At 36.5% G+C, this 18,411-nt stretch overlaps 1 protein-coding gene across 1 annotated transcript in view; it reads right to left on the bottom strand.

The window, feature by feature from the left end:
- LOC112044029 (serine/threonine-protein kinase SIK2) overlaps positions 1-18,411 on the bottom strand; it is a 113,196-nt gene that overhangs the window by 47,712 nt on the left and 47,073 nt on the right. The window contains exon 3 of the mRNA XM_024079749.2: positions 9,637-9,700. Coding sequence (XP_023935517.2) covers positions 9,637-9,700 — 64 coding nt within the window. The remainder of the gene's footprint in view (positions 1-9,636; positions 9,701-18,411) is intronic.

The raw sequence follows: 18,411 nt of genomic DNA, 5'->3' as shown, positions 1-18,411 counted from the left end.
AGTGTGCCGGTGACCAACTTTTTAAAAGTACCTACTCGACTGGCAAAAATGTCTATGTTTTTGAAGTGCTTATTATACGTCTGTGTCATTCTTACTATTGGTGACCGTTTACCTGCATTTGTGCGGTAATTCGTATCCCTTTGACATTAAATTCATTGCATTATCTGTGTCTAATTGACACTACCTTGACACATATAAACAAATTAGACTCCACGCCACGAAAGAAGTCCCGCAGCTAAAATCTGAACTAAAATTGACAGCACCTTACAGAAATGACAATGAACGCTATTCCGACATTGGCGCCGCGTCTACGGGACTTGTTTCGTGGCGCGGAGTATAGGATAATAATGATATTTAACAGTGACATCTCTTTCATTGATTGATTTGACGTTGACAGTCCGCGTTTGCAAAGACAACTGATAATCAGTGTCAGATCAGTCTCAGATACGCATCTGAGAGTGCATAAAAATCACTACGATATGCATTTGCAAAAATGGATCAGTGTCAAAATAATAAAATCAGCTTATTTTCCAAGTTGGCGAATACTATTTAGGCAACGATTATAATAGAGTAATCTGGTAAAATATTGTTAGTACGTTTTTCATTGCTCTATTGTTCTAAAAAGTGGGCCCAATTTTGGACATCTCCATTCAGCCTTTATAAGATGAGGTATGTGTGGCTAAAGCAGGCTCTCGGTGTAAAAGACGCAGAGCCGCTTGTTATGTTTATTCCATTCGCCGGTATAATTCCGAATGACATCACCCGGCGCAGGTGATGGCTCGACTCCTAAATTATTCATTCGCTTCCTTCTCTCTCTCACCTTTAAATTTTATGTCTTTCTCTCTTGTTTATTTGTCCCTTTTTTTTAATTTTATAATGAGTTTTTTTTTTATCCGACTGCAAGAAGGGTTATCTTTTTCGCGGGTATCTTGTATGTATGTAATACTCTTTATTGCCTCATATCTCCCAAACCGCTGTACGGATTTACTTTTTATGATTGGATTTTGTTAATGAATATGTATGAAAAACATCATAAAAACCCAGAGGATGTCGCTATTTCAAGATCTAGACCAGACATTTTCCTTTTTTCCAAACAAACTAAGCGTAGAGTACTTGTTGAGCTTACTGTGCCGTGTGGAGGAGTGTTGATCGATCGTCAAGGAATTCCTTAACCGTACATCCTGTAGTCACAAGTCCAAGACTCTGCTCGGACTTTTTCTCTCTACCACGCGATGGACCCGGCACCTCATCGGTGAATCCATGGAATGCTAAGATTTTCGTCTCTCTTAATAACCACAGTGCCCTTAGATAGGTGAAATTAAAAAAAATACTTTTCGACGACTGTGAGACGCTATAGATTTGAGGTGAAAAAAAAAATCTTTTTCGAATATTGCGATATAGGTATCAAATTCAAGGGCGCATCTAGAGGCGCATCGGATTTCAAAATGGTATATCATGGCCATATAAAAAATCGCACAATTAGAAAAACGTTCTTTATTAATCGCTATATAAAAATACGCGAGGCGGATGACTAGGTGCGAGCAGGTTAGGCAGTCGGGATTTTTAATTTCTGTAATTGAACGTTGAAATCTCAATCAGATTGCTGCTATACCTTTTTTTTTGTTTTATTATTTACAAGTTAGCCATTAACTACAATCTCACCTGATGGTAAGTAATGATGCAATCGAAGATGGAAGCAGGCTAACTTGTTAGGAGGAGGATGAAATTCCACAGCCCTTTCGGTTTCTACACGACATCGTACCTATCCACGGCCTCCCACCAGCCAAATACAAGTAGATTAAACTATGATAACAAAAAGTATCATCAAATCTGCATAGTGGAGGCAGTGATGAATGCGAATAACATTCAAAAGCGGCAAATTTTACATTTCCAGGTCCCGTCTGGCGTGACACAAAGAAAATTGAAACACTTACGCAAATGCTGAACGGTCTTTAACCGCTATCCTCGCTGGGGAATTTTAAAACTTTTGGGCAATTGTACAATAACTAATTGCAGTAGAGCAGTGATAGCTTAGTGGATATGACCTCTGCCTCCGATTCTGGAGGGTGTGGGTTCGAATCCGGTCCCGGGCATGCACCTCCAACTTTTCAGTTGTGTGCATTTTAAGAAATTAAATATCACGTGTCTCAATCGGTGAAGGAAAACATCGTGAGGAAACCTGCATACCAGAGAATTATCTTCATTCTCTGCGTGTGTGAAGTCTGCCAATCCGCATTGGGCCAGCGTGGTGGACTATTGGCCTAACCCCTCTCATTCTGAGAGGAGACTCGAGCTCAGCAGTGAGCCGAATATGGGTTGATGACGGTAATTGCAGTAATTTAAATGCCATTTGGAGAATAGTATTTTAATACATTTTTTTATTACTAGGTTACCTATTTTATAATATTTTCTATTAATTGGCGTATGTGTATCTATTTTTAATCAATAGGCTAACATTATTTTCTAATTATTAAGAGCTTGGGGAATTGATGATTATGTTCATAGTTAATTGTGGTGGTTTTCGTTAAATCATTCAAGAAAACTAATAGAGCACTCGTCGTTATCAACCGATATTCAGCTCACTGGTGAGCTCGAGTCTCCTCTTAGAATGAGAGGGGTTAGGCCAGTAGTCCACCACACTGGCCCAATGCGGATTGGCAGTTTTCCTTCACCGTTTAATTTCTTAAAGTGCATGCCCCGGACCGGATTCGAACCGACGCCCTCCGACTCGAAGGCAGAGGTCATATTCACTGGGCTATCACGTCTCTTGATTGGGGTATGGGTTTCATTAACTGTCCGAAAAAAAATATGCTACCAAAGAGTAGGGGTTAGGGTAGGTACCCTGTCATCATTGCGGAAGTTTACGAAATTTTCCCGTGGCTCAGTCATCAGGCGAGTCGGAACACCGTGGGGTTTTAGTCGGTTGAAGTCCGACATAACCTTCTTGCCTCCCCGTGGCGAGAAGGTATCCATGAGGATTTCCCCACGTAAAAAAAAAAGGTACCCTGTCATCAAATAAAAAAACATATTTAAATTATTTAATTATTGTCTTTCAGTTACTTTTGAATTGTTTTCTTTCTACGAAGAAGCTACATCCATTAAGATGACGTTGTATGGGCAGATGTATGATATCGAATCGATTTAACTTGTGACGATCATCGCTTGTCTGTTTCAGATTCTTTGAATCATCTTGTGTAATTTTATATTTATTATTGTTTTAGTGACGCCAGGGAACTGTTGATGTAATTTTGTGCAATTTGTGCAGTCGCTACACCTGCAATTCTCCGAGTTGTGTAAATATACGCACGCAATTGTAATTGTGCAAAACTGCAAAGTATTCAATAAATTGTCATTTACGATAATTTGGAAAGTTTAACAACGAGTTTTTTATTATACTCGTATTAAAACAACTAAAATCTTTTGTTTTAAATAAAGAAAAAAGCCTACGGTTTTTTTCTCCTCAAATTGCCACATGCACCTGGGAATCACGCAGGGGAAATCTTGGGTACTTCTAAAACTAAATGATTTTCTTTTGGATAAAACTTAACTCAAACTTGAAAATTATTAGCATGGACTATTAGTCCGTTAGTACATCCAGTAGACTTATACGTATGAATAAAATTATATAATACGTCAATTGTAGTTTTAATAATAAGTATAAACAAGTGTTTTATACTAAGTAAAATACAATACAATACAAGATCGCACAATAAATCGTCAAATGAAGGTTTGTTATCTGATGTTGGCGGCAAATTACGACATCTACGCAATACCTACTAATTTACATGTCACGGTGACGTGATGTTTGATTATTAATTTAAATGATATTTCCACAAATCCGCTATGGGGCTATTCGTTTTCATGGCAGGTAGCGACGCAGAATTGCTTTCAAAGTAAGCACGCCAGATGTCAGTGAAACAAGGGATTTTCCGGGTTATTGCACACACTTTAATTAATCTTGCAGTGCTTTAGGTTTATAACTTTGCAATTATTCTCCAAACGTCTCTCAGTCCGTAATCATAAAAGTTTTATTTACCTTCTTATTTTTATTTACATTTTATTGCCTATATTATTACTGATGATAATAATTAATTGTTTGTTTTGATTTACCAAATTATTCTTCTCAGACTAAAGCTTTTGGAAAAACTGCTATGATTATTTTCAACTGAATCTAAAAAAGGAGGTATTGATTCAACCCGTATGCATAATGAATTATGATGTACTAGCGGACGCCCGCGACTTCGTCCGCGTGGAATTTAGTTTTTACAAATCCCTCAGGAACCATGGTTTTTTTCGGAATAAAAAGTAGCCTATGTATTAATTTATGCTATAATATATCTTAATAACAAATTTCAGCTAATTCGGTTAATTAGTCGAGGCGTAAAAAAGTAATAAACAATCATATCATCAAAATCATTAACTTTCGCAAATCTCGGGAAACCATGGATTTTTTCGGGATAAAAAGTAGCCTGTGTGTTAATCCAGAGTAAAATCTATTTCCATTTCAGCCAAATCGCTTTAGTAGTAGCGGCGTTAAAGAGTAACAAACATCCAAACATCCATACAAACTTTCGCGTTTATAATATTAGTAGGTTAGTAGGATAGGATAGGAAGTTGGATTATGCTTGCTTTACTTCATACTTTGAAGTAACTTTATTTATTATTCTATAAAATATAATATTGAAATTTTTACATAAATTAAATTAAGACTAATATTTAAAAGAATAATAACACGATCGCTTAACTTAATATTCAAACTTGATAACAAAAATTGGAACAAATAGTTTTGAATTTAATGAAAAGCTTTAACTATTCTAGATATGACATAAGAGATAAGAGGTCTATGGAAACGATTCACACCGGTTGGTCACTTCATCATCATCATCATATCAGCCGATGGACGTCCACTGCAGGACATAGGCCTTTTGTAGGGACTTGCAAACATCACGATACTGAGCCGCCTGCATCCAGCGAATACCTGCGACTCGCTGGATGTCGTCAGTCCACCTAGTGGGGGGTCGTCCAACACTGCGCTTACTAGGCCACTTACAAGTAAGTTGGTCACTTACAAGTTTTTAATTTAGTTGTAGAGATGTTATATTTTTTTAAAACAGTATTAGGCATTCTATAAAAAATAAATACAAATTTCGTATTTTAGATTTCGTTAATAGTTCTAACAGCAATTCAACACTTATAGACATTCTATAAACAGAATGTCCCGGAAAATTTTCATTTACATGGCGACCGTTCACTCCACCCCTATCGCTGCAACCCCCGACAGCCTATGACGTCATTCCAAGCCCGCTTACGTCATAGACAAAGCGGCAAAGAACTTACGTCGTTTGGCGTCCTTATTCGATGCCGAGGTTACTCGCCGTCGGTAACATATTGCATTTTGTATTAGACTTCGAGTCTGGCTTTATATTTTGTTTTCTTTAGCATTATTTCATAACTAGCGGACGCCCGCGACTTGGACTTAGACCTCATTAATTCAGCCCTTACAGTAGTATCGCTGTAAAAATGGAGTAACTTCTCCCGTTTTCCCAACATTTCCCTTCACTGCTCTGCTCCTATTGATCGTAGCGTGATGAAAAGTATGCTATAACCTGGAGTATGAAGAATAATTGTACCAAATTTCGTTAAAATCCGTCGAGTACAGATTTATTATAAGTATAGGTATAGATTTGACAACCTTTCTTTGTTTACAGCAGCGTTCGATGCCCAGGTCTGCTAAATTGTTAAGATATAAGTATGGATGTTACACTAGACCCTGTCAGGGCATTGCTAATAGGTACTTAATGTTATTATTGATGATAGTTTTTTAAAGTAGTATTAGTTGTAGTAGTAAAGCAATTTTATAGAAGTCATCTACGATCATTACTTTCGGAGCAAAAGTAATTTAAATGGTCAATATTGAGGCGGTGTTACGGATATCTGAAAAACGCTCTAAATAGCACATCAGCTCTGAGAGAGTTCATTAGATTTTTATAGGCGTTCAAACAAAATTACGTGTTGTTTGTGGGTTTATGTTTATACTCCTTATAATAATAAAAAGTAAAATTTAAAAACCCTAAGTAAAAACGTGGTCTAAAAAGGACGAATCAAGAACATATTTCAGATAGAAAGAAATGGCCAAGGTAGAGCAGTGGTCGCACCCATTTTAAATCCCTACCCTGTACCTTTGTATAATCACCTTGTATAATCACCAACCACCATCAAATGTTCCTTGCATAATCACAGTAGGTCTATAGTGGTGCGACCACGGCTCTACCATGATCCTTGTTTACCCGAATGTCTCATAAAAATCAGTATATTAAAACCTTGTCATCATTCCTTATGTATTAAAACAAAAAGAACAATCAAAGACCGGTTTAATGATTCAGACAGTAAGTCATGCTGTACCCACATGTAAGTCTTTATATGTACATACCAACTCAGGTTAATGTTTCTATATGTCATACCTGTAAAAGGAGCCGACAATATTGTTTAAATTTACCTCCTACACCTCCTTAATACGATCCCACGCTATCCTTAATAATAATGAAGCGGCGTAGGACGACTGTTTGAAACATTAGACAATGCTTACATTCCTACATACGTCCTTCCTGAAGTGGCAATGGGCGGGCCACATAGTTCGAAGAGCCGATGGACGTTGAGGTCCCAAGGTACTGGAATGGCGACCCCGCACCACAAAGCGCAGTGTTGGTGGACCCCCACCAGGTGGACTGACGACATCAAGCGAGTCGCAGGGATTCGCTGGATGCAGCGGTTCAGTATCGTGATGTTTGGAAGTCCCTGCAAAAGGGCTATGTCCTGCAGTGGACGTCCATCTTACATTACAAATAGGTACATAAAAATACTAAGGTTTGGAAAGTGAATAAGTACTTAGATAAGTATTATAAAATAAGCAATTTATCCCAATATTTAATTGATATTTATCTACTTACTGTTATTGTGTTGGGTTATTGTTAGAACTACTTGCGATGGTTTCAACTAACACATTTCTATTATTTTATTTTCTTTTTAACTGTACCTAATTTAAATAATAGAATTGACCCGTACGTACTTTAACATCATCTGAAGACCAAGATATTTTAAAACCTATTAAATATTCCGTTCTATAATATTAAATATCATTGAGTTGTTGTATTTTGAAATAAACTTTATATTTTTTAAATAATTCGTACTTAAGAATGTTAAAATTTAAATAAAATGAAATATATTCATGATAAATTGACTTCAGTTCATTTATCTTATAATTATAATATATTGCATTTATTACATGTTTTTCACACAGAACACAATATAAAATACGACAATACATATCAAAGGTAAGTCATTAAAATTTATCTTCCAGTCAACACGGCTCTACGATATATTTTAATGTGGGAGCAAAATCTTTTCAATACGTTTTTTAACTAGCAAGAATGCGCGCTACTATACTACATATTATAATGCTTGTAATATAATTCTAGTAGTTAACGTGTTCTATTAAAAAAGTTGTATTATTTATCCTGTCATCTTCACCATAGTCTTCATCAGACTATTTTAATTAATTAATTTAAATGGTTCAATTTAATGCCAGTTATATGTCCTTAGAGAGAATTTCGAACTTATACGTTACCATAGAGCTTTTATTGCTTATCTTTGTCATTAGTAAAATCGTCAGTTCTGCATCATTCTCGACTTGCATTTTCGATACTTCGAACGATTTCAGCCTTTTTTTTTATTCTTTACAAGTTACCCCTTGACCTACAATCTCACCTGGTGGTAAGTGATGATGCAGTCTAAGATGGAAGCGGGCTAACTTGTTAGGAGGACGATTAAAATCCTTTCGGTTTCTACACGACATCGTACCGGAACGCAAAATCGCTTGGCGGTACGTCTTTGTCGGTACGGTGGTAACTAGCCACAGCCGAAGCCTCCCACCAGCCAGACCTAGACCAATTAAGAAAATCTCAATCGGCCCAGCCGGGGATCGAATCCAGGACCTCCGTTTTGTAAATCTACCGCGCATACCACTGCGCCACGGAGGCCGTCAAAAATTTAATTACGAAGGCCTACGCGCATTTAATTATTTATTAAAGTGAAACTTTTCTATCATGTTAAATTGTATGTCCATGTCGCCTGTCGCATTAAAGCCGGCGCCAAAGTAAGCGTTAGATTATAATCTAGGTATCTCGCGAGATTATGAACTGTCCAAAGATTGTAAACCGCATTATACTCTAAAGAACCAGAACTTGAGTGAATCAGAAACCTATGGTTAGGTTTGGTTATTTTTTTATTTGTACGACCTTCCTTAGCCCCCATTCGTAAGAGCGTTTTCTTAACAGGCGTTAATAAAATTAAGGTTTACATAAAACGCCTAAAATTGAAAATGCAACACTGCTCGAAAGAAAGCGTTGTGTTATAAAAACGCTGACGTGTGAACATATACTTAGCATTTTTTAACATCGGTTAAAAAAGTTCTAGTGCAAATGGGAGCTTACAATCTACCGAATAACACGTTAAATTGTAAGCAGATTGTGGGGTTCACAATTTTTCGACAATCTCGCGAGACAGATTATAATCTAACGGTAATTACAATTTTACGGTGACATATATTTCAAAGCAAACTACTCTTTATTTGGCAGCTTTCAATAGATATTTTTCATCAATACGCTGAAGTGACCCATTTTATTTATATTATATAAGCGATACGGATAAATCGTCTCCAAAGAATAGCGCTTGTAACGAGGGTCGTGGCTCGGAACGGGCAATTATTAATAGCTTTTTTAACTGGAGCCGGCTCAAATTAATCGCGGACGCTTTTATTTCATTAAAACACTCATAATCTATCTTCATAAGTCAAACGATTTAACCGTATAACTGCGAGCTATTATAGACAAGCGGAAACCGCGTTTTCGCCCGCGTAGTTAAGTTACCGTATATAGTCCGGGAGGCAGGTGAAAATTTCTTTAATTATTTCCTCTCGAAAGACACATCAGAGAATAGTATCATAATGCCTTATGACCGTCAGCTGCGATACGGTGGGGGGGAATGTATTTTTTTTTCGAGCATGGGAGGCTACAACCACTCATCCCCCCACCGAGTCCTAGCTGACGTTCACGAGGCTTTGTGGTACTATTTTCTGATGTACTTTACTAATTACCGTTTGAGAGGAACTTGGTCGTATATATTCTGGGGGATAAAATATAGCCAATGTTGCATCGCTGATAATTTTTTTTCGCTTTTGCAATTGGACAAAGAATTGTTAAATGGTATAGATGTGAAAGCTTAACAAAGATACTTACACTCGCATCTATACTATAAAGCTAAAGAGTTTGTTTGATTGAACGCGCTAATCTCAGGAACTACTAGTCCGATTTGAAAAAATCTTTCAGTGTTAGATAGCCCATTTATCGAGGAAGACTATAGGCTATATTTTATCCCCTTATTCCAACGGGAACGGGTACCACGCGAGTGAAACCGCGCGGCGTCAGAAAGTTTATAATAATTGTAATTGAATTATGTCGTAGTGCGTATCTTAGACCTATCGGGGTGCATGGTTTAAATCTCGTGATAGTATGAAAACTACAGTTTGTTATTAAACAAACTGGTAATTTATAGTAAAGTCTTTATAAAATAATTGCTTACCAAAAATTTCTCCTTTACTGGCGTATTCTGACACTATGTAGATCATGTTTTTCGTCTCCATGACCTGTAAACAAGAGAGAAAATAGATCTTAAATATAAAATTTATTAAAATTCAGTTTAAAAAAAATAGATGACCAGGCGAAAGTACTCGTAAATCACCAAAGACTTTTCAATATAAATTAAAGTTTATTACATTATCTTACCAATTTTATCATCTTTTCGTCATTATTTTCTAATTAACAACTAATTATTCATTACTTGGCCTCTCCGCATTCTATATTTTTATTTTCAGTTTCATTAAAGTTTATTTGCTAATTAAATCTCAAGAGTTTGTTTATGTCTTTGTTGTTTGTTAGTTTGATTGAATGCGATAATCTCAGAAACTACTGGTCCGATTTGAAAAATTCTTTCAGTGTTAGACATTTATCGAGGAAGGCTATTTATAAATCTCAAACTCAATCGACAGGTATTTTTCAAACGACAATTTTCGATGTGATTTTTAACGTCTGATGAATAAATACTTGGCTTAGTTTAAATCAAATTATAATACTAAACTGCAAACAAGATACCGTGAAACCGCTTCAAGTTATCTCAAAGGCAAAGGGTACCTACTACCTAACTATGTTCCGCGGCAGATTTTGATCCAATTATAAAGTAATTTGAAACTAACAGGAAAATGCGCTGTGACCTAGATGCTTACGAAAAATGGCAAACAAAATATTTTATTTTAATTAAGTACCTACTAGCGGACGCTCGTAACTTCGTTCGTGTAAAATCCGTTTTTTTTAATCCATGGATTCTGCTTCAAGGTGCACTTTATCTCTTTACCAAATTTCGTTCAAATCGGTTCAGCGGTTTAGCTGTGAAAAGGTGACAGACAGACAGACTTACATTCGCATTTATAATATTAGTATAAACATTTTTTTTTAAAGCAATATAGGCCAGCGCTTGGTAAGCATTAATGCGGTTTAAGTTGGAGCGCGCTTACCTAGAAAATGCCTATTACTAATATAATACTTCATTATCTTCTACTCTTCTAATGTTTTAAAATATTCGTGATCAGTAGTGTGGTGTAACAAGCAGGTCCTATAGGTTCATTATTGCAGGACCTTAAAGAATAAATCTCCATAAAACAAAATGGGCTTCATTCTTACTCTTAGAACTATACCGCTGCTCCAATATAGTGCCTACTAGTTAAAAACCTTGTGCACGTCCCTGTACATCATACCAATTATTTTATAGGACCTGTCTCGACGTTACTTTTATGTCAAAGTATATGATCAACGATCTAATGCGATTATAAAAACTGTCTCTACAGAATCGATGTTTCATAGTTGACACCTCCGTTTTGTTTTGACGGCCTCCTTGGCGCAGTGGCATGCGCGTTGCATTTACAAGACGGAGGTCCTGGGTTCGATCCCGGCATTGCCCATTAGGGTTTTCTTAAATGGTCCGGGTCTGGCCGGTGGGAGGCTTCGGCCGTGGCTAGTTACCACCCTACCGACAAAGACGTACCGCCAAGCGATTTAGCGTTCCGGTACGATGTCGTGTAGAAACCGAAAGGGCGTTCCGGTACGATGTCGTGTAGAAACCGAAAGGGGTGTGGATTTTCATCCTCCTCCTGACAAGTTAGCCCGTTCCATCTTAGATTGCATCATCACTTACCATCAGGTGAGATTGTAATCAAGGGCTAGCTTGTAAAGAATAAAAAAAAACTGTGTTTGTCTGTTAAAGAGCTCCGTAAAAATACCTTCTTGTGTAGTTGAATGGTGTAAAAAAGGGGTAAATACGTCTAGTTTAGTATAACAAACGAGTAATGAGTAAGTATATACTAAATCCTCAGAAAATTACAATTTTGTTCGTGAATTTGGGTGCGATACTGGTCCCTCTATAATTGGTCCGAGGTATACACATATGTACAACAAATATTACCCTTTGCCGTAGTTGGATTCGTATAATGATCAAAGGAAATGAGCGATTCGTCCAGAATGTTTATCTCGGCAGCGGAGGCCGTTTAGTAAACGCGATTGTAATGCGCATGAAAATATCCAATCCTCAAGTTCATTCGTTTTCGTAATACAAAGTTTAATACGACCGTCGGAAAAAACAGATCTTGACGGCCTCCGTGGCGCAGTGGTATGAGCGGTGGATTTCCAAGACGGAGGTCCTGGGTTCGATCCCCGGCTGGGCCGAATGAGGTTTTCTTAATTGGACTGGCTGGTGGGAGGCTTCGGCCGTGGCTAACGTACGTAAAAACGTACTGCCAAGCGATTTGGCGTTCCGTTCGTAGAAATTGAAAGGGGTGTGGATTTTCATCCTCCTCCTAACAAGTTAGCATCATAAATTGCATCATCACTTACCGTCAAGTGAGATTGTAGTAAAGGGCTAACTTGTAATAAAAAAAAGATACTTCATTCTTTACATTTACAAAATGTACCTACGTTTTTAAAAAAAAAATATTTTCGAGTATTTTGTTAAATTGTTAGTAAATCTATATAAAATTGTTCTCAGCAAATAAAGAATTTAATTCAATTATAATCAAAGCAAAACTTCGCAGGGCATTCAAGGAACAACTCCTACACAATAGGCCGGTACTTGCATCATCATCATCATCATCATCATCATCATCATCATCATCATCATCATCATCATCATCATCATCATCATCATTTTCAGCCGTTGGGCTGAACATAGGCCTCTTGATAATACTTCCAAACGCCTTGTCTTGAGTCGCTAGCATCCAGCGGCTCTTCTAACAGGTCTACTACTACTCAAAATACAAAGTAGCTTACAACTTTCGAAGTAAGAATGTTAAGGATAAGTCTTGCCATCCAGAGGGTTAACAGCGCCCGAGTTTTTGCCTTACCTATGGCTGAACAATTAGATGGTGTGTATATGTTATAATTACTTTAATTATTTAAAAGGAGATGGTCCATTTCAGGTCCACTCTTGTACCCTGTATCATTAAAATGTAAAATAAAATTTTAACCTTTGATTATAATCAAAGATTTTAACCCAAGTTTTTGAGTTATATCAAGATGGCGCCCATAGAGCAAGTATGACTTGACAATTGACAGCAAACGTCAAATCGACTACTTCATTGAAAACGTCATCAATCCGCCATTGTTACCCTTAATAGTGTTGCATTTCTTGGGAGAGAATTAACATTATTTCGAAAGAACTAAAGTAAATTCGTAGATTTATATAATCAAAAATAGTTAAAAAAATACATTTTCTTTTATTTCTGCCAGGGTACAATGACTGATCCTGGGCTCCATACAATTTTGGACCAACTCCTTCAGATTTTATTATTCTTTTAATTCTTAGTGTTAATTTATTTTAATTCGACAGTTAATTAACTCTTTTCTTGTGGGATATGAATGTGTTTGTTGATTGGTACAGTATGTTCTAGGCCGCGTCCGTGAACTACGGCGGCCGCGTGAAACCAAAAACATCTAAAAATATCTTGTGATTTACGGTATCAGTCTTTACGCGCGATCTTTGAAATCTATGTAAACTCGTCGTCATCGACCCATATTCGGCTCACTGCTGAGCTCGAGTCTCCTCTCATAATGAGAGGGGTTAGGCCAATAGTCCACCACGTAGAGAATTAAGATAGCTCGCTGGTATGCAGGTTTCCTCACGATGTTTTCCTTCACCGTTTGAGACACGTGATATTTAATTTCTTAAAATGCACACAACTGAAAAGTTGGAGGTGCATGTCCCGGACCGGATTCGAACCCACACCCTCCGGAATTCTCATATCAACTGGGCTATCACGGCTCTCTATGTAAACTCACACTATCACAATAATACATCCATGGGATCCCTACTATTATGGTAGAGAGCTCATGATGCACAACGAGGATTTGCTGGAGTGTCGCGGGGTCTATTTTGGTAAATAAGATGATGGGCAGAATAAATGGTTACCCTACATAAATTATGTTTCGGCTTTCAGGCACAAAAACTTATACTTCCATTCCATTTGTACTGTATTTTAGTAACACACATTGAGTTGATGTACCTACACGTGTACATCGACTCATATAAGAGAGTAAACAATCTTGTTTACTCTCTTATAACACATTAGAAGTTTCAGAACAACAATGGTATAACAGACGGGGTCGAACAATGGGCTCTTCGTTTAACCACAGAAGAACAGAGGCTTAGTTTTTCTTATATTTTCTATCAATATGTCAATCTGTTAGCACTATTTTCTCATTCCTCAACGGATTTTTATGCAAAACTTAAACAGTTAACCTAAAATCTAGAGAATTCTATCCATGAGCTGAGATAGTACGAAATGTTCCGTAAGTAGTAGTAAACCGCTCGGGCTGCCTAGCTCATTTTCGTCATGACGTTCGATCCGTCCACACCTTTGGTTGGGTAATCCTTCATGGATTATTTTGGTATAGACGGGGCGAATGACTTGAGTGGAGAAGGGGAGTGTTAATAAGTTTTAAAAGACGTCTTAAACCCTATATACTTCGGTCACAAGTCCGGGAGTTCACTCAAGGTTATTCTCTGTCATTCGAGGGTTTTTTGGTAACATTTTTGGTGAGAATTGTTAGACCTGACAGACTTTCATTCAATAATAGTGTTTTGCCCGCTTCTGATGTCAGCCCGTTTCCGATGCGGACGTAGCCACGAGCGTCTGCTAGTACTAAAATACTTAAACATAAATCACTAATATTAGTTGTTATTACCTTTGTAGGCTATTTTTACTTTCTAATAATCGCCTTTTGTTACAGACCGATAAGTCTTGCACTTTAACCATTACGTGACGCAATGTTTTCAACCGCTCTGATAACAAAAGGTCCGGTTTATAAGTAAAATATATTATTTTATAAACATGCTTTACTTTTTATAAACACTGGCTGTTCCTGGTATGTATTGAATTGCTCTATATAAAGAAAAAAAAAGACAGAAGAGTGCCTAAAGGCTAAAGTCTTCGGACAATGCATGTAGTCAGTGATGACGTTTTTTTTGATAAAGAAGAATCTTATTGTAAAAACTCTGTAACAGCAATATTTTTGGAGTAATTTCCATTAATGGAGACCCCAATTTTTTTAAATATTCAATTGTTTATAACTTTTGCAATTGTTTATGTGCGGGTCTAACATTTTAGCACATTTTTCTAGACGACTCGTCAAGTCGTATTAGCTACTATAAGTTTCAGTAACATTCGCGGTTGTGACGTGACGGGTAACAGTGACAGTGATTTTACCATTATTTTGTGGCAGAGGAAACACCTCGACCAGGTCCCAGGACTTGTGACCTTGGAAGTAGTTTAAGGGATGTCTTTCGTACGCATCAACACTCACCTACCCTGCCCGACATGTTCTTTCATTACCACACAAAGCTTTGTCAATATTTACAACACAAAACATTATTGCACAAAACCACTAACCCAACTGGCAGCGTGACAGTGTCTACGCTGCCTAACAAACAACTGAGTTCAAATCATCAATTACCCACCCATTTATACCAACATCGAGGAACTTGTAATACGGTATCAGTATTTAACACTGTTTCCCAGATGTTGATTGGCTTATCATATAAGAACCACCATTCTATGCCGCGTCGATGCCGCCAGATGGGTATAGAATGAACTTAAACTTCTCCGAACCAAGCCTGCCTCTATCTTAGACAGCATCACTTAACATCAAGTGAATCAAGAGCTCAATGATGAAAATGTTTGTAAACAAGCCGCCATTCAAGATCGCTAATATCGTTTAATTCATTCACGTTTGTTACTGTCGTATTATATGCACGCTATTGTTCCAATAGCAGGAACCGGCGTAACAGCGTGTGACCTATTTTTGGCTGTAACGTGGTATGCAAGCTCGTGCGTTCTATAATCCTCGTAAGTATGCGTACAATGGCTATTTTACGGTGGCATACATTAACTGACCTAATAGTTACAGTAATATTTTATAACTAGCGGACGCCCGCAACTCTGTTCTCGTTAAATTCTTTTTTGCCATTGAATCAACTTCGACAAAACAACAATCTTTTATCGTAATAAGATATAAACTCATACATTTTTAGCTTCCTTACATTAAACATAATATTTTTCAATATATAAATACTAGTGATGTGCCGACTAGTCGCCGACTAGTCGGTAAAGCCGATTAGTCGGCAAAAAGCACCGACTAGTCGGCTTATTATTTTGTATGTATTTCTTAATAATATTATGTATTGAGGAAGAAAAAAACATCTTTACTAAAGATTTTCTTTTTGTCATGATTAAATTTTAAAACAACTCTTTAACTTTCATTAACAAAAATAGTATTATTTGTACAAAAAAATATTTATCATGTCACTTGCTTGGAAAAATTACTTTTGCTCAGCTATATCAGTAAGCAATTAAGAAAAACACATCGACACACTCGCAAGCGAAATGCACTTAAATCAGCTGTATCTAAACATAGCTTTACGGAAATCCCCGACCCGTGATCGGCATTGCCGACTAATCGGCCGACTAGTCGCCATCTTTGCAACCGACTAATCGGCTAGTCGGCTAATCGGCAAAAGTCATAGTCGGCGCATCTCTAATAAATACTTTTTTCAATATATAAATTCAATGAATAAACTATAAATATAAACGCACTAATAACACAGATATTTGTAATTTTGTTTGAACGCCCATACAAATCTAACGATCATTATGATCTACGACGTCATTAATTCGTGCCATTTTGTAATGGGGCGTTTTTTAGGGATCTGTGTCAGTACCGCACATATGTCCCTTTAAATCCATGTAGCTCCGAAAGTAATGATCGCAGATATCCTGTTACTACCATTACATTATACGTATGGTAATACTTTGTTTTTGTTTCACAATTAATTTCATTAGATATTATTATACTACTCGTATGACGTGCTAATTCATCAATCACGTTATCTTGTATGCTTATCTGTGCGTAAGTGATAACGGATTGTGTCGTGAAATAATGTAGCCACGTAGCCTACCTGTAAAAGTGTACAGTACCTACTAGTACTATATGTTTTTCTCTCATTTATATATTTATCACTAGCGGGCGCCCGCGACTTCGTCCGCGTGGAATTTAGTATTTCACAAATCCCGCGGGAGCCATAGATTTTTTCAGAATGTTAATACAGAGTAGATAATCTATTTCCATTCAAAATTTCAGCCAAATCTCTTCAGTAAATCGCAGTGTAGAGGAGGAACAAACATACACATTTATTTACACACACACGCGCACACACACACTTTAGCCTTTATAATATTAGTGTTAGTAAGTAGTTATTGATAAACTTATTAAGGAGGTAAATCTTGTAAAAAAATCCAGGGAATTTCTTTTCCAAATAAAAATATTTGGTAGATTTAATAAGAATGTACTTATTTATTAAATAAATTATAACAATACAAACATAATACATGGTAAAACGTTTTAACACGGTGATGTAATGCCATGATTAACCGAATGCCTGCATGATCATGTCATAGTCTCATTATTTACAATTTGTTTACCAGAACATTTAGCTACCTAGAACGTCGAATATATTTTAATACGAGTACGTATGCAGCACCCTACGGTTTAACTCTTACTAACTTAATTGAAAATACGATGTTAGATGATTGCATAAACAATAATATGGTGAAAATCGTCGTAGTGACTTATTATTTAAATGGTACACTGAGATACATAATAACCCTGCAGGACTCTATCCAGCAGTAGATGTCCATCGAGTGTTAATGATGATACACCAACCTTCGCGCAAGAGTGAGCACTGATCAACAATTTGACTACGTCATATTATGGTGTACAATATATGCATAAAATACAATCAGACAAACATTAATATATGTATTTATGCGATGAAGTCACTTGTCTACAGATTTTATCCTCATGATGACTTAAATTAAGTTATATTATATTAAGTTACATTAAGTATAATTTTTTTATCTCTAACGGAAAATTCTAACCTTCAGAATCATCATCGAATATTGGTTTGGCTTAATCATCTTTTTTATCATAATTTAATTGTTACAAGTCTCTCTCTTTGATCGATTTTCATATACATGATATATCAAATAAGTAGTTACTTAATTAACATTTTTTACATTTGATGATAATATCAATACTTATAAATAAAATGGAAGTTTCTACCTGTTATTTCAAGATAACTGTATTTTCTAAAGTTTGTATAAAAAATTTTGTCTGTTTGTCCGGGCTAATCTCTGGAAAGACTGAACCGATTTAAACGGGACTTACACTGGTAGACAGAAGAGGTTATTTAGCAACTTTTTATCCCAGAAAAAACCATAGTTCCCGTGGGAAAAACTGAATTTCACTCTAACGAAGTTGCAGGGCTCCGCTACTATTTATATTAAAAATAATGATACCTAAGATAGTGATAATAGTAACATCATTTGAATTATAGAATGTTATATAGATACGTCGAATTTACCTACTACTATAAAAGAGTCAATTTAGATGGATGGATATTTGGATGAAATTAGCTAATATATATACAAACTGGAATTAAAACAAGATCGACACGAGATAATAAATTATGAAAAATGCGAAAAACAAGTAAAAATAACGAGTAAAAAATATTTTCAATATTTTATTTTTACCGTTATCAGGCAGTTAATACCTACATAACTGCCTGATAACTGTAACTAAATTAGGTACTGTCAAGGTAAGAGTGAGTAAGCCTTTCCTACATAAATGAGTTCCGCTTTACCTTATACTCATATTATGATCACATTAGAAATGTGTCATTGTTTTCCAACGCCAGTCG

Source organism: Bicyclus anynana, chromosome 16 (assembly GCF_947172395.1).
Source record: "Bicyclus anynana chromosome 16, ilBicAnyn1.1, whole genome shotgun sequence".
Classification (NCBI taxonomy): Eukaryota; Metazoa; Arthropoda; class Insecta; order Lepidoptera; family Nymphalidae; genus Bicyclus; species Bicyclus anynana.
The sequence above is the reverse complement of the archived record's forward strand: the minus strand, read 5'-3'. Positions and strand labels throughout refer to the sequence as shown.